Source organism: Schistocerca serialis, chromosome 9, assembly GCF_023864345.2.
Source record: "Schistocerca serialis cubense isolate TAMUIC-IGC-003099 chromosome 9, iqSchSeri2.2, whole genome shotgun sequence".
NCBI lineage: Eukaryota > Metazoa > Arthropoda > Insecta > Orthoptera > Acrididae > Schistocerca > Schistocerca serialis.
This window is the reverse complement of record NC_064646.1, coordinates 473,911,658-473,939,486: the sequence shown is the minus strand read 5'-3', so window position 1 is coordinate 473,939,486 and position 27,829 is coordinate 473,911,658. Positions and strand designations below refer to the sequence as shown.

The window sequence follows — 27,829 nt, the reverse complement described above, 5'->3', positions numbered from 1 at the left end:
TTAACAAAATATACATGTCAGTTGGTTCTACAAAGCAATTTGTCAATGGAGTAGGTGTTAGCCAACAATGCCACATCATTTAGGCTACTCTTCAACCAAAATTTACTGGTAGTTAAATTTTATATGGCTGTTGGCTAGTTATTGAAAATGTGTGTTCCTGAATAACTGACACCTTTCTGGACCAAAGCAAGTAGTTTCAAATATTTGTGAAGACTATTCTTATTTCTAGTGATGATTCCATAAATTGAGTTGTTGGTCAAAAAGTAAATAAATAAAGAGATAGGATTTATGACAAATTTCATTAAGGAATAAATATATTAGGAAGCAGTAGCTGGTCTCCCCAGTTCCATGAAACAGCTTCTGCAGGACGTTCTTTACATTACAAATAATTTTTATTACATGTTTTTGCACTTTAAGAACTTTAGCTTGGCTTAACAAGTTACCCCAATAAAATTTCCATTTTGGAAGCATAGTATTTCTCCCCCCCCCCCGTCTGACATCTGCATTCAAAACAAAAATTTATTCACACACTTCAGCAGTTCTGTGGTAAGCTTCACCCCATTGTATCCATTACCAGGCTGTACTCCCAAGAACTTCACACAGTCAGCTTCTCCTATCTGCTCATCATATTTTAAGCAGGCACTGCCCTACAAATTATGAATTGCACATTATGTGCTTTTTCAAAGTCTAATGGCAAAGAATTGGCTAGGAACCATTTAATGGCCATGAACATATAATTAACCGATATTTCTAACCTTAAGTGCCCACTCTGCTCTGAGCCATCTATTTAAATGACAAACTTCCCTTAACTGCTGTATCATATGCACATCTCTACATCTACACCCGAATTGGAAAAACAGTGTTGCGCAGCCAAAGTATTAGCAATTATCAGTGCTCATTTAAATGTCTTGATGAGGGTAGTGGAGCAAACAGTTATCAACTGCATATAAGTGTACCTACATTATATTACTGGATGAAGCTCCTGTCAATTTACACTCTGAAGTTGACAGATCACACATCAACTATATGTATCAACAGCTTCGGAATGGGGAAACTGGCTGGAGGATCTTCTGTAGTTCTCACAGAAGTTTCAATACCAATGCAATGGATGTCACACAGGACTGAGGCATCATCAGTTGACAGATCACACGTGAACTATATGTAACTACAGCTTCGGAGTGGGGAAACTGGCTGGAGGATCTTCTGTAGTTCCCACAGCAGTTTCAATACCAGTATTGCCGTGCGATGGATGTTACACAGGGCTGAGGCATCATCAGCAGCAGCTGTGTACTGTTATACATTCACAAACATGCCAATGTATGGGGCACGTGGGGAACATGCTTCCTACTCATATTAGACACTCTCCCATTTCATTCCCACAAAGCAGGCAACTATAATTCCGTGTTAAGAAATTTACAAATAGTTTTGACATCAGACACCTTTGGGTTCTCTCTCTTGCCGTATGTACCATGTGAGGCAGTAAAAACAAAATACTGCCCTCCCTTATCCCATGATGATTGTGTCGGGCTTCAAAATAATCATGCCCTCTAGCGAACACAATTGCATCTCTCCAATAATTAACGTAGCCTACATTCCGCAAGTGCCCCAAGTCCTTATTACCATCAGCCTGTACACACGTTTTAATAATGGTAATCATTTACTGTATAGCGATTTACAATACCCTGCTTTACGAAGTAATTCGCATACCTGTATGCCTTCCAACTTTATTGTCTTCTTGCCGCTTGTGCATTCTTCGGCTTCCTGTAAACGAAAATGGCATTGAAATAGTATTCTTCACATATACAAACGTTGAAACACAGCTTCCATTCATATGTTGACTTCAGCATACTTGGTCGTTGGTTCCTAAATTTAGATGTCTCGGTTTACCACTCCCGAACGATTCGTTCTTTTCAATAAACTGTTCCTAAAACACAAATAAATACATGCGAGATAACTAGTACATGCCTATCAAATGAATCAGTTGTTTTATGTGAAGCCTAAATGTACCCATAACCACATAATACACAGTACGAAGCTCATTCACGTAAAAATACACAAAAACATAGAAAAATAGACACAACCTTTACCTTCGCGTAAACTGTCCCCATCGTTCCAACTGTCACTTTCCTACGTTGCACATAATCGCAAACCCGGCGTCTCTACTATTATTTTTTTGAAGCAGCGTACGACCTCACCCACCCTTACATCATCTTTGATATAGTCCTCTGATGTAAACACGCAGACGGGAGTAATATGTATTTAAAAAATGAGACCTACATATTTTATTACACGTGTTATTGACGAGAATAGTTCCCACGCTATTTTTATTAGGTTTTTTTCTGAGAACAGAAACAAACTTCTATGGAGTTCAGGAATCTTTCAGATTTGTGACAATGGCCAGTTTATTCCAAGTTGTGGAACATGGTGAAAAATTACTTTTCGTACAGTAGCAAGTGAGTTCAATCAAAGTGAGCGAAGAGCAGCTTGAAACCCCCTCTTTTTAGCCCACTCTTTAATTAATAGACCATTAACTACTGTTTTTGATACCAGTGAACTTATGAGAATCAGAGTTTATATTTAGTTTGAAAATTGCAATGATCACTGGAAAACTGGATAAACAGGATCTCTGTTGAGCGTAAGTAAATATGGGACGTATGGGTGTCGTTAAAATAATTGGTGGTCACTAACTTGAAAATACCTGCACATACCTTTCTACATCTACGTCCATACTGTGCAGACAAAAGTGAAGTGCATGGCAGATGATACGTCCTTTATTATATATACGGTATGACAATGAGTGTGAGCGGAAGAAGCAATAAAACCACGAACAGTTGATTTTGCTTGTGTTTATATGGTTGCATGCACGCCTACGGTATTCTCACATTTGTGATACTATGTAAGCCTACATGCCTCCATTCAGCTCTGTTTTATTGACTATTTAACATCGGAATACGTTTACACTCTTGATAATTACTATGTGATCGAAATTGGCAAATAGTGCCGAATAATAATTGATTATAATAAGACACCACCATTGCTATCATGATGCCTTTGAATAACTACCATTGTTGCCATCCTCATTTGTTATTGTTATTATTATTGACACATTTAATTGTAATGAAACTTTAATGCTTTTTTTTTTAATTTTGGTCCGTATAAGTCTTTAGTGTGTAAATGTAAAAAAAATCAAGTTAAAGGCTATATGACCACATATTTGTTTCCATGTACCACATTTATTTTGTGCAAATGTTCTAGCATCTGGCCTCTCTCCTCCATAATCAACGTACACCAGCCCATGCATTGCAACAAGCGACGGCTCTAAACATGTTATCACTTTTTTTTTTCTCCAGTTTTCCAAAGAGTTCCATTATAGCTCCTCCATCATGAAAATAATGGCTACATTCCTCAAATTTTCCCAGAAAAAAAACCTGTGGCTAATCTTTGTAAAATGGCTACACGTGCTATAAGAACTGCATTGAAAACCAAACTCAAACCAGCATTTTCTTCTGTCAGGTAATAAATTTATATAACGAAGTGTGCAAAGAGACAAAAAAAATTGCTAAAATACATCTCTATAAAAGAGCAGCCATACTTCATAAGTAATGCGTACTCCACAAAGATCACCTAGAGGGCAGAGTAGGAGTTAATAATGAAAATGGGCAACTACAACACTGTCACACTACAGTATATGATCATAATGTTCCAGCTCCATGTTCACTTACCAGATTTTGCATGCGTTAAATATAAAAAATAGTACCAACTGGTATTTTCTACAACCTAAGGTGTCTGTGTGAATCAGAGTATTCTCCTAGATAAATTGAGGTTTTATGGGATTGATGGTATAGCCAGTCAATGGATAATGTCATCTAACCAAAAGAATGTAGAAAGTTGTACTTAGTAATCCAACCAATATAGTCCAGGCATGTTATTCTGACTGGGAAGAAATCATGTGTAGAGTTCCCCAAGGGTCAATTTTAGGTCCACTATTGTTCCTCATATCTGTAAATGATCTTTCATCTAATATGTTTCTCCGACATGATATTATTGCACTTGGCCTCTGGTGAGCATTATTGAAAACAGGCAATGGTGTTACCCTAAACAAATACTATAGTGTGTAAGGAAAATGCATCACATTGTGAATGATTTCAAGACAAATGTGCATATACTATCAAGGGCTTCTGCATGTCCTCATGAAATCTCACAAAAACTTCCAGGTGCAATAATACTTTGATCGACTAATATGACAAGCGGAATTAGTTCTTTTTGCAGACAACACTTATTGTAATCAATCCAAGCATATACACAGAAACAGAAGGAATGACCAGTAAACAGTGCTGGTTTCCTGCAAATGGCCTCTCAATTTTAGAAAGACAACATATTCATTCCAAACATCTAGCAGTACTACACCAATGATAAGTGTAACACATGTGAGAAAATAATGTGGTACCTTCAAAATTCTAAGCTGCCCATACTGATGAGAATTTATAAACTTGAAAACTCTTTGGAACTCTTAAAACAACTCAGTTCTACCACATTTGCTCCTAGAATCATTGGAAATCTTGTGGAAGAGAGAAATCAATAATCTGACATATATTGCATATTTTAATTCAACTATGTCATATGGAAAAATGATTTGGGGTAACATCTTTAAGGTAGAAAGTCTTCATAGCTCAAAGATGTGCTGTAAGAATAATACAAGATGCTCACTAATGATCTTATAGACATCTGTTCGAGAATTTGCGTGTTCTAACTACTGTTTCACAGTGTATTTTTCCCTCGTGAATTTTATTGTAGCACTGCAGTTCAAAAGTAACAGGAATGTACAAAATTACAGTACCAGAAGGAAAAAAATTACATTTGTTACTCCATATTAAGTTTGTCTTTAGTACAAAAAGGACTGCACAGTGCTGCAGTTAAAATTTTTGATTACTTACCAAGGGATATAAAATGTCTGACAGACAGCAAAGTAAAATTTGAAAACAAACCAAAAGTTTCTCCTTAACAACTCTTGTTCCATAGAAGAATTTCTATTATTGCAAAGTGCATTAGGTGGTGGGGCGTAATTACTATGCAAAATGATCTGTGGAACGTGAAACTAACTAAAAATGTTCTTACAAGCAAATGTGCCAAGATGCATGGTAGAAATCTTTTGTCATTATCCTGCACTCAACATCTCTCTCATTAGTAGGGATGCTGACTCAGTTTTCCAAATGGACTGAACAGAGGATTTTTTCCCCTTCTTATTTTTGCTGGAGTCACCTTGGATGCCTATGGTGCATGAGTTCTCATTCAAATTGTGTATGATCAAAATAACGTTGTACAATGAGGGAAAAAAGGAATGAAGCATTTCTGCTGATAACAGTGAGTTCATGCTTGCGATGGAGTGTACTCTGTCCTGACATCTTGATTTAAGTTTTCCGTGGTTTTCTTACATTCAGGCAAATTCCAGGATGATTCTTTCAGCAACGTCATGGCCAAGTACCTGTCCTATCCTCCTGAAACGTGTTGTTTAGTCCCTGCTGGATCTCGTGAATGCCACAGCAGTTAATGATAGTTGGTAAATGATGCAATCGGCCACAATTGTGGATGGTCTGTTACTCACCAAATATACATATGTATTCCGTGAACATGTATAGCAGAGATTGTTTTTCATTGTTTTATAATGTATACTGTATCATAGGTGTTCCCTGGATGGATGAATGAATGAATAAATAAATAAATAAATAAATAAATAAATAAAAGCTATGCCTAGATGAGGACATGTCAAGAAACAATTCTCTTGCTTCTCCTTCAACATCCCCTAAAATTCACATTACCGGAAAGAAGATCAGGTCTAATGTCCCGTCGACATTGAGGTCATTAGAGACAGAGCACAAGCTCGGATTGAGTCTCGAATGGAGAATGAAATTGGCTGTGCCCTTTCTAAGGAACTATCCCGGCATTTGCCTGGAGATATTTAGGGAAATCATGCAAAACCTAAATTTGAGAGTCCAGATATGGGTTTGAGCCGTCGGGCTTCCCAATGAGAGTCCAGTGTGCTACCCACTGGGCCATCTAGCTTGATCATAAACAGAAAGAGGACCTCGTGTGTCTTACAAACTGCCCCTCTCACATGGAAACCTTAATGAAATTTGGTATGAAGTTTCACTCCTATACATTTAAAATTAGCAACAAATTGTTACATTCAATCCTGGATTTTTAATTGTTTGATTTACTTAAAATTAGGTGTCAGATAAAAGTATCTCCTACCCTAACTTGGATCCAAATGTGGTCCTGGATTTTCCTTCAACAGAAAGTAACCAACTGGCTCTTGCTTACATTAATGCTCCTGCCGTTTGTATCCACCCAGCTCTATGTTGTTGCAAGGTAATGCCAGCAAAATCACTCAATCCAGTAATAGTTCTGCCACATTCTCTGAGACTTCCTTTGCAAAAATTACCCTCTGTTCTCTCCTGCAGAAACAATCTTACCCAAGCTCCTACTCTGTCTTCTATTACTACAGCAGTTTGTAATTTGTGACGAGTACTCTGGTTGCCGCCCCCCACCCTTGTGCAATCTAATGATTTTGCAACATCAAGTTGTGATTCCCAGTAATGTTATTCCCTAAATCTGTCCAGATGTTACTTAAGCCATTGTGTTGTTGTGTGTACTGTGTAGATGTACTTAATTACTAGCCTTTCCAACATTTTGCTGACCAATAATATGGGACAGTCTGGCCTATGTAGGTTTTTATAGCCAATATTTTTAAATCGTAGGGTCAATGTGCGTTAGAAGGCAAAATGGTAGGCAGAGAATCATGTCTTAGATAATGGCCCACTGCCAGTACAACAAAAATCAAGACTTGGCTGGCCTGTATTTCCCAGCCTCACCAGTTTTTGTTGACAGGCCTCACAATGGCAACCAGTCATCTGGTCTGTTACCTCCCTCTCTCTAAGCTCGACCTGAACAATTATGCCAGGTAGGGTGCAGCTGCCTAGTTGGACTTTCTCAGACATACACTTCTGAAAGTCTGCCCAGTCTTGCTGTTTCTAAGCAGTGTCACAATTTCTTTACAGGTATTATTTTTCTTTCAAGAAATATTTGAGTACATAGTGTACAAATCGCCAGCAACTGCCACAATTTTCTTCTTCTTAACGTCCATCTGTTCTAATATATAAAGTAAGAAAGTGCCAAAATGTACTAGAATAAATAAGTCTATAAAATGCCGCACCTTGCAACATACTTGCCGTGAGACAGTCACAATTTCTGAAATCCGTCACCCTTGGCCTCTGACCTGCCAACGAGTGCTGCTTCCTGGGTCCATGCACGAATCACGAAAATTCACTACCTTACGCCACACTCAAACAGACCCAGCCTGTGCAGATCGGTTAGATTAGATCTGATCAGCAGGACGTGCACATTAGTGGGAAACGAAAGGTAGACCCGAACCATTAGAGATACCCGCAGAAATGGCCTGCAGCTTTGGCCTGTAGGAGAAATCCACTAGTGTGTCCAGTGAGTCACCGACAGCATGTTGATGAAATGGGACCGCATTGATCAAACCATGCAACAGATAACTTGTGCAAATACTCTGAAAACTCAATAACCATAAAGGCGATCACCAAGCCACAGACAGGCACGTAGAAAAGACAGTCACACTCTCACAACTAAATTTTCAGCCATAGCCTTTGTCAGATAACAAGAGCACACACATTCACTCGGAGACGAATCGTGCACACATGACCGCCGTCTCTGCTCGCTGCATTTACAGTATCTAAGAATCAGATCCAAACAAACTCTCCTCATGCCTCCCTGCCTCTCATCTGTAGTTGCTACGCTAGTGGCGAGAAGTGGTGGCAGCACTGACTGCAAGCTGAGGGGAGAGGTAGGAAGGGGAGAAGTAGTAGGGATGAGGGAGTAGGCAAGCAGCACATGTGCTCAGCTGCACCCAACCAGTTACAATGCACGGCATCTCGGTAAACAAACCATTGCATCTACTGAGGCAAAGACGAGATTTTTCCAGCTTTTTTTTTCCAAAATTCCCCAATATTTCCCTGACATGTTTGAAATTCCCTGATATTCCCTTAAGTATAAGGAAAAAACGGAGAATGTCTAACATAATTGTCACCACTGTGGAGCAATTTAAAACTCAAGTACCTACAGGGTGGACAAATTCAACACACATGCCAGGGATCATAATTAACTGCACTAACAGGTATTAATACTTTTCAAGTGAATGCATGTGCAGTATACTCAAACAAGGGCAGCTTATAAATTGCAGCAGAAAAGCTGGTCATAGGGTAAAAATGTATGATGATCTACCTCATACACAGACGAAATGAGCCAGATTTTTATTAAGTCATACATTTGCCGGAGCTCTTCTGCAGGCTGATAGAGGAAATCTTTCTGCACAATTTCTTTTTAGTTTAATAAACCCAGCAGGGGAAGCTTACAAGCAAAGCAGACAGTATGGGGGTTCCTAAAGATAGACGTATAGGTGTCAAGCCTCATGACAAAATGGTGATTAACATGGGCAGGGCGCACAGATCTGTGGTGTCGATCCACTCACTACCTGTCACATTAATCACAAAAAATTATTTTGTACACAGAGTGGTAAATATTAATTTAATTTACAAATTATTTTGATAAATCACAATGAAGGGAGGTTGAAATGAAACATTTTATTGAAGGATGCATTTTGTTTTTATATGCTCAACAACTACAGAGGTGGTAATGTGTAAAGAGGCATCTATAGTTTGTTTTACCCCTTCTTCTACCAATCGATAACAAATAGTTCATTCAAGATAAGCTCGCTTTTCAAGTGCTGGTACGCACACACATTCTTAAAATATACTTTAACAATAATTATATAAACTACTAACCGTCTTAAGTGGTGCACTGTCATTAAATAAATCACACAATTACCTAAATGTGTGGCTCGAACAGGATAAGAAAAAACAATTATGGAATACAATAATATTAATTTGATCGAAATTAGCCAGCCAGGTACCTGACAAGCAAACAAATTTAACTACCCAGCGTACATCCTGGCTTTCCATGTAAGTTGGCGCCACAAAACTCTAGCCATAAATGAATCACTTCACTAATCAAGTATTTTTTTCCAACAAATTTCATACATGTTCAGTTTTGAAAACATACAATGCCCGGGTACAAGAAACTACATTTCACTTTACATTATTCAATGAAACTTTGAGAAGATGCAGTATTGTAGGACTTCATAAAGCTATTCCATATCTGTGATGTTGAAGACAAGTTTCCACAGCCTGAATCATGATATTTAGCATGTTACTTAAAGGACACACCATTTCCGAAAAGGGAAAAAAACTTTTTACAATTGAGAATACTTCCAGAAAGCCATTCTTAATTATAATGCAAAAGACACTTTAGCATTCATAGGCATAGGATGTGACAGTATTCTCTTTAAATGTAATGAAATGCAATCCTTTACAGAAACAGCAGTCCCATAAGCCACATTCATCTTAGCACACATACAACTTATGCTTATTTCTTGACAAATAGTAGTAGTACATATTACACTGCACACTCTTCTGTTCCAGTACACACAACCTGATTAAGAACAACCAATACAACAACTTAGTGACAAAGCACTGAAAGCTTCGCTTTTTTGCCGAACAAAGAAAACGGACCGACTCATTCTTTTTTCCTGGACATAATTAGTGTTGTTTTAGACATACAAAGAAAGTAATGTTTCTGGAGAAAAACCTTTTACCAAATATAAAAAATAATATGCTTTCATGCAATTTTTAGTGCTTCTTAAAATTGTTAGGCTACATTAATTTACTCTCAATTTTTGTTGTTTAGTTTATCAGCTTCAGTTCACATTGCCATGCAGGTTTTATTTAATGTTTTCATATGATCCAAGCACTAAGTTTTGTGGATGTCAGAATTAAGAAATTTGTCACTTTCATCATCACATCAAAATAATGCTCTCAAATGATGAGGTATTGCCTCTCAGAGAAGTAAATCTTGTAAAAACAGAACATAATACTCAAATAGCTGTGGATTCACAGGCACACTATAATTACCTTCTGTGGAAATTAAAACATTCTACACAAATTAGGTACTCTTTGTTTCAATAAATAAATACATAGATCAGTACTTTACAGAGGATTCACAAAAAATATTTTTGCTTTAACGTGCGAAAATAAATGTTCAGTTCGGTGACTACAAGGTCTTACACCCCATTCATGTTCACATTCACACAAATCTAGAATGTTAATGTACACCCACAAGATGAATCACACTTCAAATAATAGTAACTAATTGGACAAAAGTTAATGTACTACATAAAAATAACATGTTGCTATGCAATTCCACAACTTTACTTCTATAATAACTGCCAGAGTAAAAATAAAAAAATATTGAAAAACACAAAGTTCTTAGCGAAATTTCTCATTTGACTCTTTACAGTACATCAATCACTATCACGTTTGGGTGATTGACAGAACACATGTTATTTGTAGGTAAACCTTTCATATATATACAACTCTAAAAGTTTATTTAAATGGTGAGAGCATATTCAACTGATGTTTTCAACCGAGCTTCAACTACTGCCTTGATATTTTTCACTCATATTTAACAGTTTCAGAACATTCAATCATCATATACAGGAACAATTCCAATGGTGGTATGTTTCTTTACAACAACATCCAGAATGCACATTTCAAGAAGCTCCTTGGCCCTATTTATTTGTAACCACCGCAATGTTTACAATTGTGTTTCTTTACAACAACATCCAGAACACACATTTCAAGAAGCTCCTTGGCCCTATTTATTTGTAACCACTGCAATGTTTACAGCTACTTTGTTAATTATTAACTGCATAGGAGAAGCGTAACACACATTGGAACAAGTCGATCTGCATAAGCAGAACTGCTAGACATTTAATTTTCAGTTGTGACCAAAAATTAAAAAACATATGACAATATTAACAGGACCACAGTGGTGCAGTAATTTCATGAAGCTGACATGTCGTGAGCTACTACTTCTTTCAATAAATATCACACTGGCTGAAGTTATATGAGAAAAATATTTCCCATAATCACACAGTCATACATTTACTATGTGTCCAATGTTTCAGTCCAAAGTTAAAATTATGATCACAATAAAACTTACTACATCCCTCAAAACGGATGCTTTGTTCAATTCTCTCTCAGTACACCTGAAGAAAGTCAATTTTCCATTATACTGTTACGGTGTCTTCCACGTTCAAGTTGTGCAATAATGTCCTCATGTACTTCTTTATGATTTATCATTGCAGCCTCAACATTTGGATTTGCGAATTCTGAAGCTGCGATGATAGGCGTGTGCCCAGCATAATTCTGTTCTGTGGAGTTGGCACCACTCTGCAGCAAGGCACGACAACATGTAGCAGAATTTGTCTCCACAGCATGGAACAGTGGAGTGCGACCACTTTTTGTATCCTGTAACAATACAGCAGAAGTTTTGTCTGTGATATATACAGAATAATACTTTAGAGGTTTTCAACATTTATAAGTATCCCCATTAACATAGCACATAGTTATTTTACAAGAACTGCGCTTCATATTTTCCAATATTCTGTACGCAAACTCCTTAAGTAAAATTTAGCTTAACAAGGTAAATGTCAGGGTGAAGCAAATACGTTTTCCTCTGATATTTGAGGTAAATGGAATACATTTAAGCTGTGAGAGGAGCTTATTCAATGTGTGTCCTGTGTGGGTGATAGTCTTGTAGCATTCCCTCCTGTCAGTCTTTCAGCATTCCCTCCTGTCAGTCTTTTAGCATTCCCTCCTGTCTCAGCAAATGTTATGTTTCTAATCCAAGAGACAAATTCTATTCATTCAGAAAGGAAGCTAAGGTAAGAGTGTCAAACTTGGTGACAGTATGGAAATGAACTGCAATATTTTCACTGTTCATGACTTAGCTCTTTACCAGACACCCAAGTATCATCATCATTCACAGATGTTAATAACATCATGTACCAGTCAAGAGTGCAGGCAAAGAATAAACAAGGGGTTGTCACAAGGATTTCAAGATATTATTGCTAAAGCTTTCTTGATAGTGCCACAGAAAAAATAACATTACGTGAAAGGATTACATCACCATACATTCTTTTCCAAAGATCAAGTAGTTTAATACAGGTAATTCATACAATCGCTACTGATACGATAGTTGACATGACAAGCACTGTACAAACTATAAACAAGAAATGGGACTTTTGCAGCCCACTGTTTGGAAAATGCTTTGAAAATTCTAAAATGGTTTATAATTGAAACAGCAATCAACTAAAAGTATGGTTTAAAAAGGTTTGTTTGGATCAGATCATGACACTGCTTCAGATTTTTTACAAATCCATTTTCAGATGGTTGTTACATGTTTCACTTTCTTTTCTTTCTGGGGCCTCGTTTGCTATCCATATCTGTTTTCTGCACCAGGATAGACAAAGTATTTTGTTCACTATTTGACAAAGTTTACGACAGATTTATTTCTTGTGACCTGTATCAAAGCATTTACGAAAAGGTTTTAAAAGTTATTAAAATGTGGAATGTTGTGAAAACTAACATGCTGGATGCATCTGTGTGATGGGATCATCCTGTGCTCTCTTTTTTTTTTTTTTATCATCACATTTGGGGACGTGCACTATGCAAGTGCTGTTAAATTCCTTGAAAAACATGAATTTATGGTTGCATTTTACATAATAAACACTAATGTTTTAATACATCAGCCTACAGTTATTTCAGTACATATTTAACAGTAAAGGTATAACTTTTAAAGTACTATGGCTATCTTTAAGTATGGGAATAAAATGTTGGTTTAGACGACTAGAAGACCTCTCGGAAATTATTTAGGAATGAGGTGTTGGATGACTGACTGTTCATTCAGAATGAGATCAGAGAAAGTGTTCTTACACATATTAATCTCAATCTCCTTTAGAAGATTCATTGCCCCACCCTTATCTGTAAAGTGTAAGATTTGGAGGTTATATTGTATATTGTCTACTGTAAGATTATTTTCTGCGAGATAGATGGCAAAGGCTGATTTGCTCAGTTGCAGGACATACAGATGTTCTTTAAACTTTGTTTCGATCTTTCTGCCAATTTCAAACTTTCTGCCCATTTGGCCGATGTAGAATTTGGGACTTATTACAGTTCAATTTATAGATTCCTGATCTTTTTTGGGGGTTACTAATGTGTGAAAGTGTGCGTACAACTTACTGTTAAAGTTCATTATTAGCAGAAAAGCTGAATTTAACATTCTTCTTTTTGATTAGGTAGCAAATTTTATACGAAAGTAGGCCTAAACATGGTATGACAGAATACTTTGTTGTTTTCATGTCCTTCACAGTAGCTGTAGATATTTCTTGGAGAGATTTATTGTCAGCAATTCTTTATTTTCTGGGAGAAAATATCTATTACTAAAGCATCATATCCCTTATTATAAGCAACTGATTTAATTACGCTAGTTTCCTTTTGCTGTTCGTTGTAGCTCAGAGGTACTTGATGCATATGGTGACGCACTGATCTAAACTTAGCCCTCTTATGCTGGTTTGGGTGGCAGAATGTGTTACCGATGGTAACATCCGTAGTTGTTAGCTTATGAAATATGCCAAGGTGATGTTTGTAATTTATGGTACATATTTTAACATCCAGCAAGTAAATGCTACTGTTTATTTCATGTGACAGTGGATTTAATTATGTCATGTAATTTGCTCAGATCTTTCAAGCAGTAGGAGAGTTACCTACATATTTCTCTTGGTAAATAATTTTACTGCTTATTTGGCTTACAAATGAGAAGAACTTTTGTTCCAGATGGTTAATGCAGGTAGCTTGCAATTCAGCGAAATTGCTTACCATTGCAAACCGGCATTTTGTTTAGAGACTATTATTAAAAGTGAGACAGTACAAGACTGAGAATCTCTTATATTTCAGGTCGGTTGAGCGTTTTATGTTTTAGGAGGTTTTTTAATTACGTTAAAGTTTCTTCTACTGGGATATTAGTACAGGGATTAACAATAGCTAATGAGGTAAATCTCACTGTTGGTAGTACATGGATGTCAATTGTAAGTAGTTGCAAACTTTTAGTAAGTGGCAAGAAAAATCCTTCAGTTTTCTGCTTCTACTGTACTCCAATCTGTATACTGTGTTTATATCCAGTGGTAAAGGCAAGGAAAACTACGCCCATACACATACAAACAGCACCTATAACCTCTTTACGACTGTGGGATCTTTGAAAATTGTTTATGTTACTCACATGAAGCTCGGCCACACTTTGTAAATGTTCATCGTGTGTGCCGCCATTAAACAGAAAATGGTGCGGTGTAAGGTGTTTTACAAGGAATTTAACAGCACATGCATAGTACACGGCCACAAATGGAATAATTTCAAAATTCACAATGAAAACACACAGCGATTTCATCCCACACAAGCATACATCACAAAAATTTTCACCACGTTTCACATTTTAATAATGTCATAAATCCTTCGATAGAGGTCATAAGAAATAAATCTATCATAAACTTTATGAAGGAGTGAACAAAACATTTCTGTCCATCCTAGTGCAGCAAATCAATAATGGATACAAACTGAGGGTCAAGCAAGAAACCAACACGAAACGGGCAAAAACCATCTGAAGATGAATTTGTGAAAAATGTGAAACCAATCCTGGGGTGATCCAAACAAATCTTGTTAAACACACCTGTGGCTGGTTGCTGGTTCAAATGGCTCCGAGCACTGTGGGACTTAACATCTGTGGTCATGAGTCCCCTAGAACTTAGAACTACTTAAACCTAACTAGCCTAAGGACGTGACACACATCCATGCCCGAGGCAGGATTCGAACCTGCGACCGTAGCAGTCGCGCGGTTCCAGACTGAAGCGTCTAGAACCGCTCGGCCACCAGCGGCCGGCCGGCTGGTTGATGTTTCTATTATAAACCTTATAGTATTACAGCCACAGTCCCAATATGTGAATTTTCGACACAAAACAGCATTCTGAAATGGTATCTTTATAAGATGACCACACGGCAGCTGAGAGAACAGGAACAACATTATGTTGTCGTGAGGACTGGAGTTACAAACACCTAGCATCCTATGGCTTCATGAAACACTTTTTTCTGTCACAGGTGTGGCAAGCACATAACAATTGTTGAACATGGGCACCTCTGCCCCAAAGTGAGATGGATAAGTTCCTCATGTAAATGTATGATGTAACTACATGATCAATTTCATCATATGCTCAAACATGTTCAGCAAGGTTAGTCAATATTATAAGGGGCGTACAAAAAGAAACAAGCCAGAGGCATAATTACAGAAACCAGTACCTGTGTGTTAGCTGTTGAGACACTTATCCCACTGTGACACAAGGTGGTGAATGGTTGTCACACACAAAATTCCTGGGGCTGCGATGTTAACCAGCTCCATACGTACAGCTGGACGTCGTCATCCGAGGTGAATTGTTTGCCCCCTCAGAGCCTTTTTAAGGGGACCAAAAATGGTTTTGTCACAGGGAGAGTGTTCCGGAATGTATGGAGGGTGGCCAAAAACCTCTCATTTGAATTTCTGCAGGAGTGCAGCGACTGTGTTGGCCCCACGGGTGAAACTACCAGGTCGTTTTGATTTGATCGCTTGGCGAAGTGTGGTCAAGGTTTGCAAGTAACACTGTGAATTCAATGTTGTCCCGTGCTGCAGGAAGTGAATCAGAAGGAAGCCATCATGGTCGGAACTCAGCATAGGGGAAAACTATTCACCTTGGACAACATATAGCTGCATGTGTGGAACTGGTTAACATTGCAGCCCCAGGAATTTTAAGAGACAGCCATTCACCACCTCGTGTCACAGTGGGACAAGCATCTCGACAGCCAGGGTCAATACTTCTAACATACAAGTACTGGTTTCTGTAATTTTGCCTCCAGCTCTTTTCTTTTTGAATGCCACTTATATTAGGACGTGCTTTCTAGCATATTTCAATAGAAACTGAGACCACTATATACTGCCCTCAAATTAAACAATTTCTCTAACACTTTGGCAGTGATCTTAGCGTAACCAAATTGTTTGTCCCAATTGCATTTGTTTCTGGTTATAATATAGTAATATGAAAGGCGAGCACTTTACCCCCTCCAAAACTATTTATCTGTCTGTCTAGTTGATTCTGACTCTTAGTGACCCTGTGAACTAGAACAACAATTACTTCTGGGCTGCCCCATCTCCCGAAGACTTTCCAGATTGGATTCCACTGATCCACTTCATTCTTTGCCACCTCTTCTGTTTGTGCCTCTCTCTCTCTCATAAATAGGAAAAAACAAAGAATAGGACAAAAGCAAGAAAAATAATGGAATAAAGAAGTGGTTGCAGGCCTGGTGAAATAACCAAGTGAACAACACGTATAAACACGAAAAGCCGTCTGCAGAAAACTTGTTTGGAAAGTACCAATAATTTGCCTGCATTTTGATTTTAACATTTAGAAATGAATAAATGAAATAGATGAGGAAATGTTAGGAATTTAAGAGATAGGTCACTTTTCTGGATACACATGCAACAAAATTTGTATCCAATTGAAAGTGTTAGAAATTCGAGGTAAAGCTTTGATTGAAATGTGTATAAAACATACATATGAATACCTGCAATGATGTAAGCAGCTGCAGTTCAGACACAAAAAGATAGCAGAGAAACAATATCGCTTAAAATGTCATTTAAGTTTTAAAGAGAATGAAATAATGTTCAGCAAAACTCTAGCACTACTGCATGCTTCTCAGGTGACCACACGGAAAGCTTAAAATGTTCTCTTTCTCACCTAACATAGTATTCTAATTACAAACAAGAGTGATGAAAATTCCTAGCTTAGACACAGGGTAATTTTTCTTAGTGGTCTGTGTGATGCAAAAGCGTACTGCAGGGATTTCACTGTATTGTTGAATACTGAAGCCACTGAAGATATTAATTACAGTTAGTCCTCTGTTAATCTCTTTGCTCCTTACTTATCTGAATCCAATAATTCATTTCAGTTCTGGAACTATCGTCTATTACGTTACTATCGAGTCGATCAACAACACAATCCGCGAAGCCACCCAGGTGCTGCATTTTCTCCTCTTCCTTTATAATGTGCCATTCTAAATCCCACCAGTGTTCGGCAGTGACATCTCAAACAGATGCTTGCATTAGTTCCAGTACATGTGGCAGCTTAACAGTCTTGTTATTTCTCGCGACAAATCCCTTAGTTTGGCTCCACATCAGTTATGTTGAGTTCATGTTGTAATGGTACAGTGGCAAACGTAAAAATGCAGCATTTGTATAGTGTACTTGATGCTGGGAAATTGATTGTTTTTCTAGTTTCTACAACACTTATCACTCTGGTTAGTGTAAGACTACATCTATGGTGTAAAACAATGGATGTAACCCAAATAAAGAGTATTTGGTTTTTATTTTTCTCCTAAAAAAATAAATTGTTACGATTTCTTAATTTAAGCAATCTTTGTTAATAAACTTTCATAAAATATCGTGATAAGTAAGAATTTATATTTGAAATGAAAACGCAAATTTCACGTGCAACATGTAATTTGAAACAAGAAAATGAGCAGTATTCATAAAAATGATGATGTAGGTAATTCAAATTGAAGCAGTCATTCACGAACTGTACAAGATTATCAGTCTATTATGCTACCGATTCTGATATCCATCCAATCTGCAGGAATATCTGAACTGTATCAAATAGAGTCCCTCAGAAAACTTTCAAAGCCCATTTTTTCTGTAAATTTATGAAAAACGTTAAGAACAGCCTATTTCTTGGCACTTTTTAACTGTGTTTCACTATGGAGCAGGAAGCAGCATCAGCCCTTTTTATACTGCATATGAACAGCCCGACAATCAGAGCACAACAGTACAGAGACTGTGACTGTACACAATTTTTAAATAAGCATTACATAGCTAAAGCGTGTTTAAGAAACAAGTTTATCGCTTTTAATACATTTCGAATAGCTTAAAGTTTCATTTAATGACACTTGGTAAAAGGATGCATATGTAGGATCTACTTCCAAGAGCATAATACCAATGTACGTGCATTACAGTTTCTGACCAATCATCACGTTTGTGTTTGTTTGCATCAGGTTTATTCTTATGATGAACTTCCTAGAGAAACTATTTCCTCTTTAAAAAAATTTTCTGGAAAGAGTTTAGAAACAGTTTCCACTACACACATATATTTACAGATTGTACCTTTAAATTCACGTCGGCGCCACTGGAAATCAACGCCCGAAGTTCTTCCACTTTATCATACATAGCACACAGATGCATCGGCGCGTAACCTGCAAAATGGAAAATTACCATCAGTGTCTTGCGAGTTCACAAATCATTATACACGTGGCACAAAAAAACACCACGGAAATGATAATCTCGACTACAATGCTATCTACACTTACCATCATCATTGAACAGTTCTAGATCAGTTTTCCGAAGACCTGGAGCTGTCAGCAAGCGCCACAGAATATCTGGACAATGTGCATCCCTCTGTACAGCCAAATGAAATGAAGTGTTGGCAGCTTTATCCCTGAATTGTGGCTTTGCTCCAAATTTGATCAGTATGTCTACAGCTTCCGTCATCTTATGTATAACAGCAAGATGCAATGGAGTCTGCAACAAAGTAATATAATAGTCAGGTCCAAAGCGCTTTATACGAGTTTTCACCAACAAATCTGTAGAGGAAAAAAACTAGCATTTTTCTGCAAAAAAAATTATGAAAAGGCAAGATTGCTACTCGCCACATAGTGGAGATGTTGAGTCACAGACAGATACAACAAAAAAGAGTGCTAAACAAGTAAGCTTTTGGTCAAAAGGCCACCTCCTGGATTAGATGACGTATATTCACACAAATGCAATGCCACTGGTACACATATGACCACTCTCTCCAGCTGCCGAAGCGAGACGCGAGCATAAACACACACACACACACACACACACACACACACACACACACACACACACACACACACACAGTCTCTGGCCACCAAATCTGGACTGCCAGCAGCTGCACTTGGTGGGAGAAGCAATCCATGGGTAGCGAGCGTGAGGAGGAGGCTGTAGCAGGGCAGGAGTGTGGGAAGGATATATTTCAGGGAGAGTTCCCACCTGCGCAGTTCATAAATGTAGTAGTTGGTTGGAAGGATCTAGATGCCACAGGCTATGAATAAGTCACTGAAGTGAAGTACACTATGTTGCGCAGCATTTCCAGCAACTGCGTGGCACAATTGTCACTTAGCCACAGTTTGTCAGTGGCTGTTCATGTGGGTAGACAACTTGCTGGTTGTCATGCCAACATAGAAAGCAGCACAGTGGCTCCAACTCAGTTGTGCCTGTCTGAAATCTAACATCTCCTGTATATGAAGAATAGCAGTCCAATCCTTTCGTAATATTGTTTTTCTCCCATTCTGGGTTTACCATTGTTTACTGCTAACAAATATTTATTTCTTAAAGAAAAAATATGCAACATAGACCCACCAACACTTCTTCTCAGTAACAGCCCTTTACAAGAACACAGCTGTTATTACTAAACCAAAATAGCAACTGTTTATCAGTTGCTGGTATCTTCAAACAGATCATATTGATATAATTTGCAGGAAAAATGATAAAAACATAGTACTGCAGTGTGTGGGGGGGGGGGGAGATAAGAAATTTTGTTTCAATGCTTGGCAATCAATACAAATTTTAGGTCCATTCTGTACACAGAAAAACTAATGTTTGAAACTGGCTCATTCAGCCAATTACATGAAAATTTAGAGTTAAGTGTGGAATCTGGCTCACAGTGCAACTTGGTGGCAGAGTTAGGTGGGATGGTTTCAAAATATGATTGTATAAGGTAACGGTGGAGTTCAAGCCCGTACTACATCATTTACAATACCACCAATACCAGAAAGAATTTGTGTGGAACCTGTTACTTATTATGGAATGCTTCGTTGAGTTCAGTTTGTTTCATGTTGTGCATTGGTTACTTTCTTATTTTGAAATCCCCATAGCCACGAGTTGGCTCCGAAGCGTAAATCGTGGGTATGGGCTGCCAGCCCTGCGAGAAGGGGGAGTGAAAGTGTCCACATCAGGCACAGTTAATATTTAAAGGCACTGAGGCAGAGCCACCCCAAAATATATATTAAAATAAATTTCTGAACTACATGTTACAGATTTACATCATCAAGATACATTTTGCATATTTCCAACATGGGTTTAAATAATGCTGGTCGATGTTTTTGGAACCATTGATATGCAGTATCAAGGGATTTTTTCCAACCAGGTAGTAGCTAGTCTTAAGGTTGCGCATTGAAATGCCACTTTATGTAGCAGTCGTTTTGGGGGCATAGCTTCTATAGAGTACAGCTCTTATGGCCAGCCCGTAGGCTCTAGTCACTCAGCCTAAGCGTGTTCTACCAACCTCCGCACACCTTATACCACATGAAAAGGAACAGAATTGCTAATATTTGCTATCAAATCCCTGTCTCTGTATATATCTGTCATGCTTTGGTGTGTCACTAATCGACATTCACTATTATTGTTTTGAAATAATTTTATATACTTGTTTTTGTTCTTCTATTGACGATTTTAACCACTGTTAAAATAAATTTGGAAATCTCTCACCAGACTGAACTAGCACCTCCTAGCAAGAGTTTGACGAACAGTTACTAGAACAAAGTGCGTGAAATATGATCCATTACTTTAGTTTCCTTGCTTGCTAACGGTGTTCATGGTTAACGGGCATACTTCTGTGATTGTGCTTCTTTTTGTGAGGGTACTGAGCCTGCGTGAAGTAAGCTATACTATCTCCGAAGTAACTGTGACATATCACGAGTTCAAAAACAGCACAGTATGGATTTGGTGTGCAATTTATTAGGTAGAAATATGGAACATGCCAGTAGGATAAAAGTGAAGGAACTTGGGACACTCAGACCAGGCCTGAAAATCAATCCAGAACAGAAACAGTGTAAATCTAGGCAATGATATACACAAAATGTCAACAGAACAACATACAATGCAGCTGACTGGCCGTTTGTGAAGTGAAAAACGCATTTTTGTGTTTCACCTGTCTTGTGACAAACCGTAGTGATAATGCCTGGACTGAGGATGGTATGACGGACTTAAAAAACTTTTCACGCAAAGGTGAAGAAACACAATTCTAGTGAAGAATATTTAAATGGTTTTATTGAATTTCAATGTTAGGGAAAGTGGAAATTATATGCCAGCCAGACAGTGCTTACCGCCTTGACATAAACACATATAACGAAAATGTCTCAGAACACCAGTATACCTTGAGTAAACTGATAAATGGCATTAAATTTTGCAGCAAATTCAAGCTGGCCTTAAGGGGCCATGACGAAACAGAAAAGTCCAAGAACCTGGGAATTTTTCGAGGACTACTTGATCTGATGGCAGAACTTAACAGCACCTTGAAGTAGCACATTGGAAAACGGTTTCCTTAGGCCTCTCCAAAACAATTCAAAATTAACTGTTGGAATCATTTTACAAGGTATGCCAAAATCTGATTAGGAATGAACTGTCTAAGGCAAATATCCTTGTTATTGAAGTTGATGAAACTACCGACTGTGCAATTTTGTCACTAACTGGTTGTAATAATTCTCTGAGAGCTGTTGAGCAAAATTAAGGAAAGATTTATTTCCTTTAAATGACTAAAATGTTACACTGCAGAAGATGTAACTCAGCTGTTCTCGGCAAGCCCGAGAAAATGAACATAAATGGAATACCTGAGAAACTGATAGCTCAGTGTTATGACGATGCACCTGTTATGAGTGATCATGAAAGTGGAATTCAAACCAGGATTAAAGAGGTGTATAAAAATGATCACCTCATTCACTGTTGCACACACCAGTTAAATTTAATTGTTGCATGCTGTGTGCCAGGCAATAAGCAAGCATGAATCTTCTTCAGCACCTTGGAAGGAATTGGTACCTTTTACCCAGTCTCCTAAACGCACAGCCATTCTTCACGAGATAGTGATGAAATATATTCCTACTTGTCCTCCGTCCATCAGATGGAATTTCAAATCACAGAGTGTAACAGCTATGCACAAATACCAGAAGAATATTGTAGAGTGCATGAAAAAAGCCATTGATGGTGATAGTAATAATTACAAGACAATAAACAAGGCTATGGGGCTCAATGGTTTCTTGCAAGACGAAGATTTCTTCTTCTGGCTATGTTTTTTGTCATGCCTCATTGTGACATTCTTTTCAACCAGTTCCAGCAAAGGAATATTGATGCTGCGAAAACTGTTTAATACGCATTTCAGTTTGCAACTTCTGTCCAGCACGTTAGGGCCTCACTAGACACTGACGATAACTGGGAACAGGAAAAGACAACTGCAAAAGACGATTGTTTCACTGAATGAAGAATGGCGTGTGCACAAGATGTCTATGACCAAATCATGACTCAGATCAGTGATTTACTGAATGTAGCTTTCAAATTACAGTGTTTAGACTTACACTATGAACTGAACGCACTAAACAGCTGAAATGATTTTATGAAAGTGTCAGGTGCTTTGACGACGTTTAACTTTCTTTATGAAAAGAATCTGGCTAAAGTATTTACTGAAAGTGTCAAACTTCTGCAAATAATAATAATCTTTCTAATGACAACAGGAGATGCGGAACGCTGCTTCTCTACATTACAGTGAGTGAAAACATTCATGCACTTTGTGCACTTGCGATGCATTCTCTCGAAAAAGAACTACTTAATCAGCCAAATTTTAAGGAAATAGTCATAGACCATTTTGCAGTGCACAATGGGAGACAAGCTGATTTCACCTACAAACAAATGAATTAAGGCAAGCAAAAGTGCATTAATAGATGATAAGAAGCAATGCCTTTGTTGTGACTATCAGTTTAGCTTACAAAATTAAGTGCATAAAAAAGGGTAGTGATATGTTTAGCCACTGAAGTTACATTTTCCAAAATGCATCCTCATTCATAGGACAGTTTCTTGCCCTAAATTCAAATTTGCCGACATTTTAACACACGAAACGTACTAAAAGCTATGCATTTAGGAGAGTTCTTTCATGCACTAGACCACTTAAAATGCATAAATTAGTAATACACAAATATAAATAGTACCACAAATATGGTATTGTAAATTAACATGGCATTTGGTCATGTCACCCAGTCACAGCACAAGACCTGTTATGTCACAGAGACACCACTGTTTCATCACTAACTCAAAACGCCACAGTCTGAGCACATAAAACATCCAAGATTTTTAAATAAAAACACTAGAAACATTAATCGTGTAGCGAAGTTAACACATACTGCATTACAGATCTCTCCAAAACAGGTCTTTTAGTATTATTTGTTGTGGTAATCTGCCGGGAAATACGATGGCAGGGGATAAATAAGCTACTTTTAGATTTTATCTTAGGGTTGGCTTTCGACGTTATTTAGTAGTTCACCATGAAATGGAAAGATGACAGTACGTAAACTGTTTGGCTAGAGTGATATTGCCCCCTGCCCACTAATATATTGGTTGCGGTGACCTGCAGTTCTGTAGCATAGCCCAAGGTGTAGGTTAGTTCCAATTGATCAGTGTTGCATGGAAATCATGAGATGCGCCTGGTCCACACTAAAGCAACATTACTAACAGGTACTTTACTCACAGAAAAACATTAAAGTATTGCTCTTCACAACGTGCATGTATAGCATTACTATATTTCAGAAGGACATAAGAATAGGCACACCCAGTTCTAATCATTCCATTAATGGGAAGAAAACATTTTAAGGTCACTATCCAATTGGATATAGAACACGTTAACAAAAGAGCAAAAACTAAAGTGGCATTTTTATTCTACATGACAAAATTCATTACCTTATTTACACAGTTTTAAATTGGTTCCATCATCAAAACTTACTATGTAAAAGTGAAGTTGTCCTTACCTCTCCCTCGTTATTGCAGATATCCAGAGAGTAGTCGCGAGCTCTCAGGACACAGCACTGCCGCTTGATTCGGTTGATATCACCTGCCAGTACAGCGCAGTGGAGGGGACTGTAACGACGAAAATTGTCAGACTTTCAGAGATAAGGTCAATGCAAGGTATTTAACTACCAGTAAAAAACATTAATAGAAAATATTTAGCATGGAAAAGTGAACAATTGTGAGCTAACCACAGTTACACAATGATTATAAATATAGGTAAAATCTGACGACACCCTTAAAATTTCACCTATCTGCATTTAGCACTATAATTATCCAATTTGGTGGTAATTCTGTTTAATTGATGGAACAGTATTCAAACTGAAAGGTTAGCACTGCAAAGTCTGACGAAAAATATGACAGTCCTACTAATAAAGCCTACATCACTCACAGACGGTACACAGCAATGGACAATGGTAAAATAAGAGACTTCATTTTCTAACTAGTGGGGTGGCATGGTGGTAAGACAATGGATTTACATTCAGGAAGTTGACAGGTCAAATAAATCACTCTACAGTCCTCCAAATTTTGATTTGTAGTCTGCAGTTTATATCCCCTCTACTTCGCCCACCATCTGTTTACTGCCCAAATAACGTAACTCAATTACTATTTTAGTGTCTCATTTCCTAATTTCATTTTCCTCAGGGTCACCTGATTTAATTCAGTTACATTCCATTAACTTTGTTTTATTTTTAAACACTGTTCCATTCAACTGCTCTTTCATGTCCTTTCTGGCAACTGACAGAATTACAGTATTAGTAACAAAGCTCAAAGTAGTTATTGAGCTGAGCTTCAATTCTCTTTCCACATCTCTTTTTGGTTGATTCTCCATCTACATACAACGTTTGGTACTGATCTGAATGGCATGTGGAGGTTTGGGCGTTAGATACGAATAATTTATTTTATTTCATGGAGAAGTGGATAAACAGCTTATTTCTACATATGATAGATTTTCATAATTGTGTGTGTTCACTTACTTAAATATGATTTTTTGTACTTCCAGCATTTAATGTGGATATCTGGTTAGTTAAAGAGATTAATAATTAGTCATCTCTCCCAGCAGTCCATGGGTGGCGCAAATGTGGTTGCAGACAAATACGCGAATGTGAAAAGTACTTCGTGTCCATGAAGTACTATACTACTACTTTTCAAAATCTCTAAAATATAAACAAGTTTGTGTGTGCGGGTATGATCTGCACATTGCCGCTAACATACTCTTCTCTTCCACACATTCTGGTGCTGGTGCTGGTGTGCCAGACTCACACTCCCACTTTATTATTGAACTTTCGTGGAGTTGTTTTGTCGATCATCTTTTCAGGATAGCCGGCTGCGATTGTCTGCCCAACTTCTTCCCCGAAGCTAAGATTCTGTTTTGGAGGAATTTTGTATACTCTTAAAATAACTCCGTACACTCAGAATACTTTTAAACCAATCTCACTATATTTTCAATTCCACAAACAAGACACCATATAAATGATTCATTTTTTGTAAGCCCAACAATTACTGGTCCAACAGATAATCTTACATACTTTATAACAAATACAATGAATGCTCTAGCAAGTCCACCATCCAGACCTCACGAAAGTAAGTGAATAAGTGTCTTCTTTTCTTTAACAACATTCAACTGTTCTCAATAATGAATTATGTAGCACCTTCATGGAGTACAGCGCGTTTGCTCCTTGTGCTGGCGTGTAACTTCTGAGGCAAGCGCTGCGACTACCTGCCCGTGCCGATCAACTGTGCGATACATGCCAGTCCTGCACACACATAATCGTGACACAGTAGACACAGTTCCACTTTCACACGCTCATCTATAAAATAACGAGTGTTCGAGATGGTGGAAATACGAGTGTGTCTAGAATTTTCCCCCAAAATTCTCGAGGCACCAAAGCCCGTCTCACACGGAGCAAGGTTCCCCGCAAGTTTGTGAAATGGCGTGCATGTCTGCCGGCTCACAGGAAAAGGAGCTGGCTATCTTCCGTGCCGAAGCTCTCCCACGGTGCAAGAGCGGCAGCTAGTTGTCTTGTGATCGGCTGCATGTTGTATCGAACGAAGACGGCTGCTTCAGGTACAGATGTTCAGAACAAACTGGCGTTATTAGCTGTTTTGGTGCTAAGCAATGCAGAAATGCATGCTAATGAGAGAAGAAGAAAGAAAGAATGGATGAAAAACTGGATTAAGAGGAGAAACGCTGGAAAAGGTGTGCTCTCCATGCTTCATAAAGAGTTGATGTTAGTTCGCATAACACCTACTTTTGTTTGGAAAGTATCACCATTTCATTACTGTTTGATTTTATAAATATGGCTGTTATATATGACTATTTTATAGGATAGAAGATCGTACATCCTTTGCAAATTTTATACGAATGGATGTATTGGTATTTGCAACTCTTTCGAGTGCCTCTGCACGCAAGTGTTTATTATAATAGTTTGCACTTTTCACGACGTACAGACACTGTTCTTCCCTATAAGTAAATATCACTGCTTCAGTCGCTTCCTTGCACCACTGCGGTGCCATTATTTAATAATTATAAGAACTCCCTACCGCACCTCACAACAGCAGAAAAGCAACTATCAACAAAGGCTTCCCGCCCAAGATTTCGGCGTCTGACGTCACAATCTAAACGCCTCACGATTGGCCAACGCAGGTAGCACGCAGGGAATCTTGCAAGAAAAATAGCACCGGACCTATCCTGGAAATCTTACAAGGTTCCCAGCAAGGTAGCCCGCGCGAGCCAGCAAGGAAACTCAGCGAATCTTGCTCCGTGTGAGACGGGCTTAAGGGTCAGGAAGTCGTCGCGAAGGTATATCTGTCTCGAGTGTAGCCTCTAATTAGAGTGAAATGCGGACGGTAAAAAGTTCTGACGAGAAGAGGGCAGTAGCTTTCTAAATGTGGCGCTACAGAAGAGTGCCAAAGATTACACGGGTAGACGACGTAAGCAATAAGTACGTAGTGACGGAAGTTGTGGCACGACTCGACCAGAGAAACGGACAGGTCGATACGACGCCAATTCAGTACCGGGAGGGAGGTGCGGGTGGTAAAATGTGCAGAGAAAGACCGAGACAGGAATAGGGTGAGGGGGTGAGCGGGTGCGCGACACTCACACGTTGCCCTGGTCGTCCGGCTCGAGGCAGCAGACCCAGTCGCGGAAGGCGAAGAGGCGCAGCGCCAGGTCGCGGGCGGCGCGCGGCCGCTTGGCCGGCGGGCCCGCGTCGCCCGTGCTGGGGTCGGCGGGCAGGCGGTGCTTGCCGAGCCTGGCGGCGGCGGCGCCCAGAGGCGAACCCACCACGTCTCCGGCGGCGGGCATCCTCGCGCTCGGCGACGGCGTCCGGTGCGTCTGGGGCGGCGACGACGACGACACAGGTCCTGCGGGCAGAGGCGACGACACTTCGATTAAGACACGACCAACGATCTGTCGGCCGACCGACCAATTTCCTGTCAGCCTACACACGTCCCGACCCACTCCACTCTGCGATTACGGCGCCACTCTGTTACTTCTTAATTAACTTCACTGCGTTTACGCTCTACGAGACCCCGACCGATTTTAAAAATGGGGTTTTGTCTTGGCTATTATAGAGGTAATAACGCGATAAGCATTCCGGGGCTGCTCAACCCCATCAAACTACTCTTAATGGAAAGGCATACAACCCCATCAAACCACTCTCAATGAAAAGGAATGCAGTCACGGGACAGGCTAGAAGCTGCGAGAAGGGGCTATTAGCTACGTTACGCTTTCTAGCCACTGGCAGAAGTTAAGAGGACCTCAAATTTAGTACTGTGCTATTTCCACTATTATTAAATAAAATGATCCGTGAACTCTGCAACGTGATTATTTTTAGTTGACTCAGAAAATACACCAAAATGCAAAATAAAAAAGAGA

At 38.7% G+C, this 27,829-nt stretch overlaps 2 protein-coding genes across 2 annotated transcripts in view; both read right to left on the bottom strand.

Moving 5' to 3' along the window:
• Positions 1-2,239, bottom strand: part of LOC126418797 (sorting and assembly machinery component 50 homolog B) — a 115,781-nt gene extending 113,542 nt beyond the window's left edge. Inside the window, exons 1-3 of the mRNA XM_050085731.1 lie at positions 2,088-2,239; positions 1,850-1,924; positions 1,708-1,761 (exon numbers count right to left, since the gene is read on the bottom strand). Of these exons, the coding sequence (XP_049941688.1) occupies positions 1,708-1,761; positions 1,850-1,924; positions 2,088-2,108 (150 nt within the window). The 5' untranslated portion in view covers positions 2,109-2,239. The remainder of the gene's footprint in view (positions 1-1,707; positions 1,762-1,849; positions 1,925-2,087) is intronic.
• A 6,359-nt stretch (positions 2,240-8,598) lies between these two features.
• LOC126419720 (B-cell lymphoma 3 protein homolog) overlaps positions 8,599-27,829 on the bottom strand; it is a 308,455-nt gene continuing 289,224 nt past the window's right edge. Inside the window, exons 5-9 of the mRNA XM_050086900.1 lie at positions 27,054-27,315; positions 23,913-24,021; positions 18,411-18,621; positions 18,208-18,296; positions 8,599-11,444 (exon numbers count right to left, since the gene is read on the bottom strand). Coding sequence (XP_049942857.1) covers positions 11,193-11,444; positions 18,208-18,296; positions 18,411-18,621; positions 23,913-24,021; positions 27,054-27,315 — 923 coding nt within the window. The 3' untranslated portion in view covers positions 8,599-11,192. The remainder of the gene's footprint in view (positions 11,445-18,207; positions 18,297-18,410; positions 18,622-23,912; positions 24,022-27,053; positions 27,316-27,829) is intronic.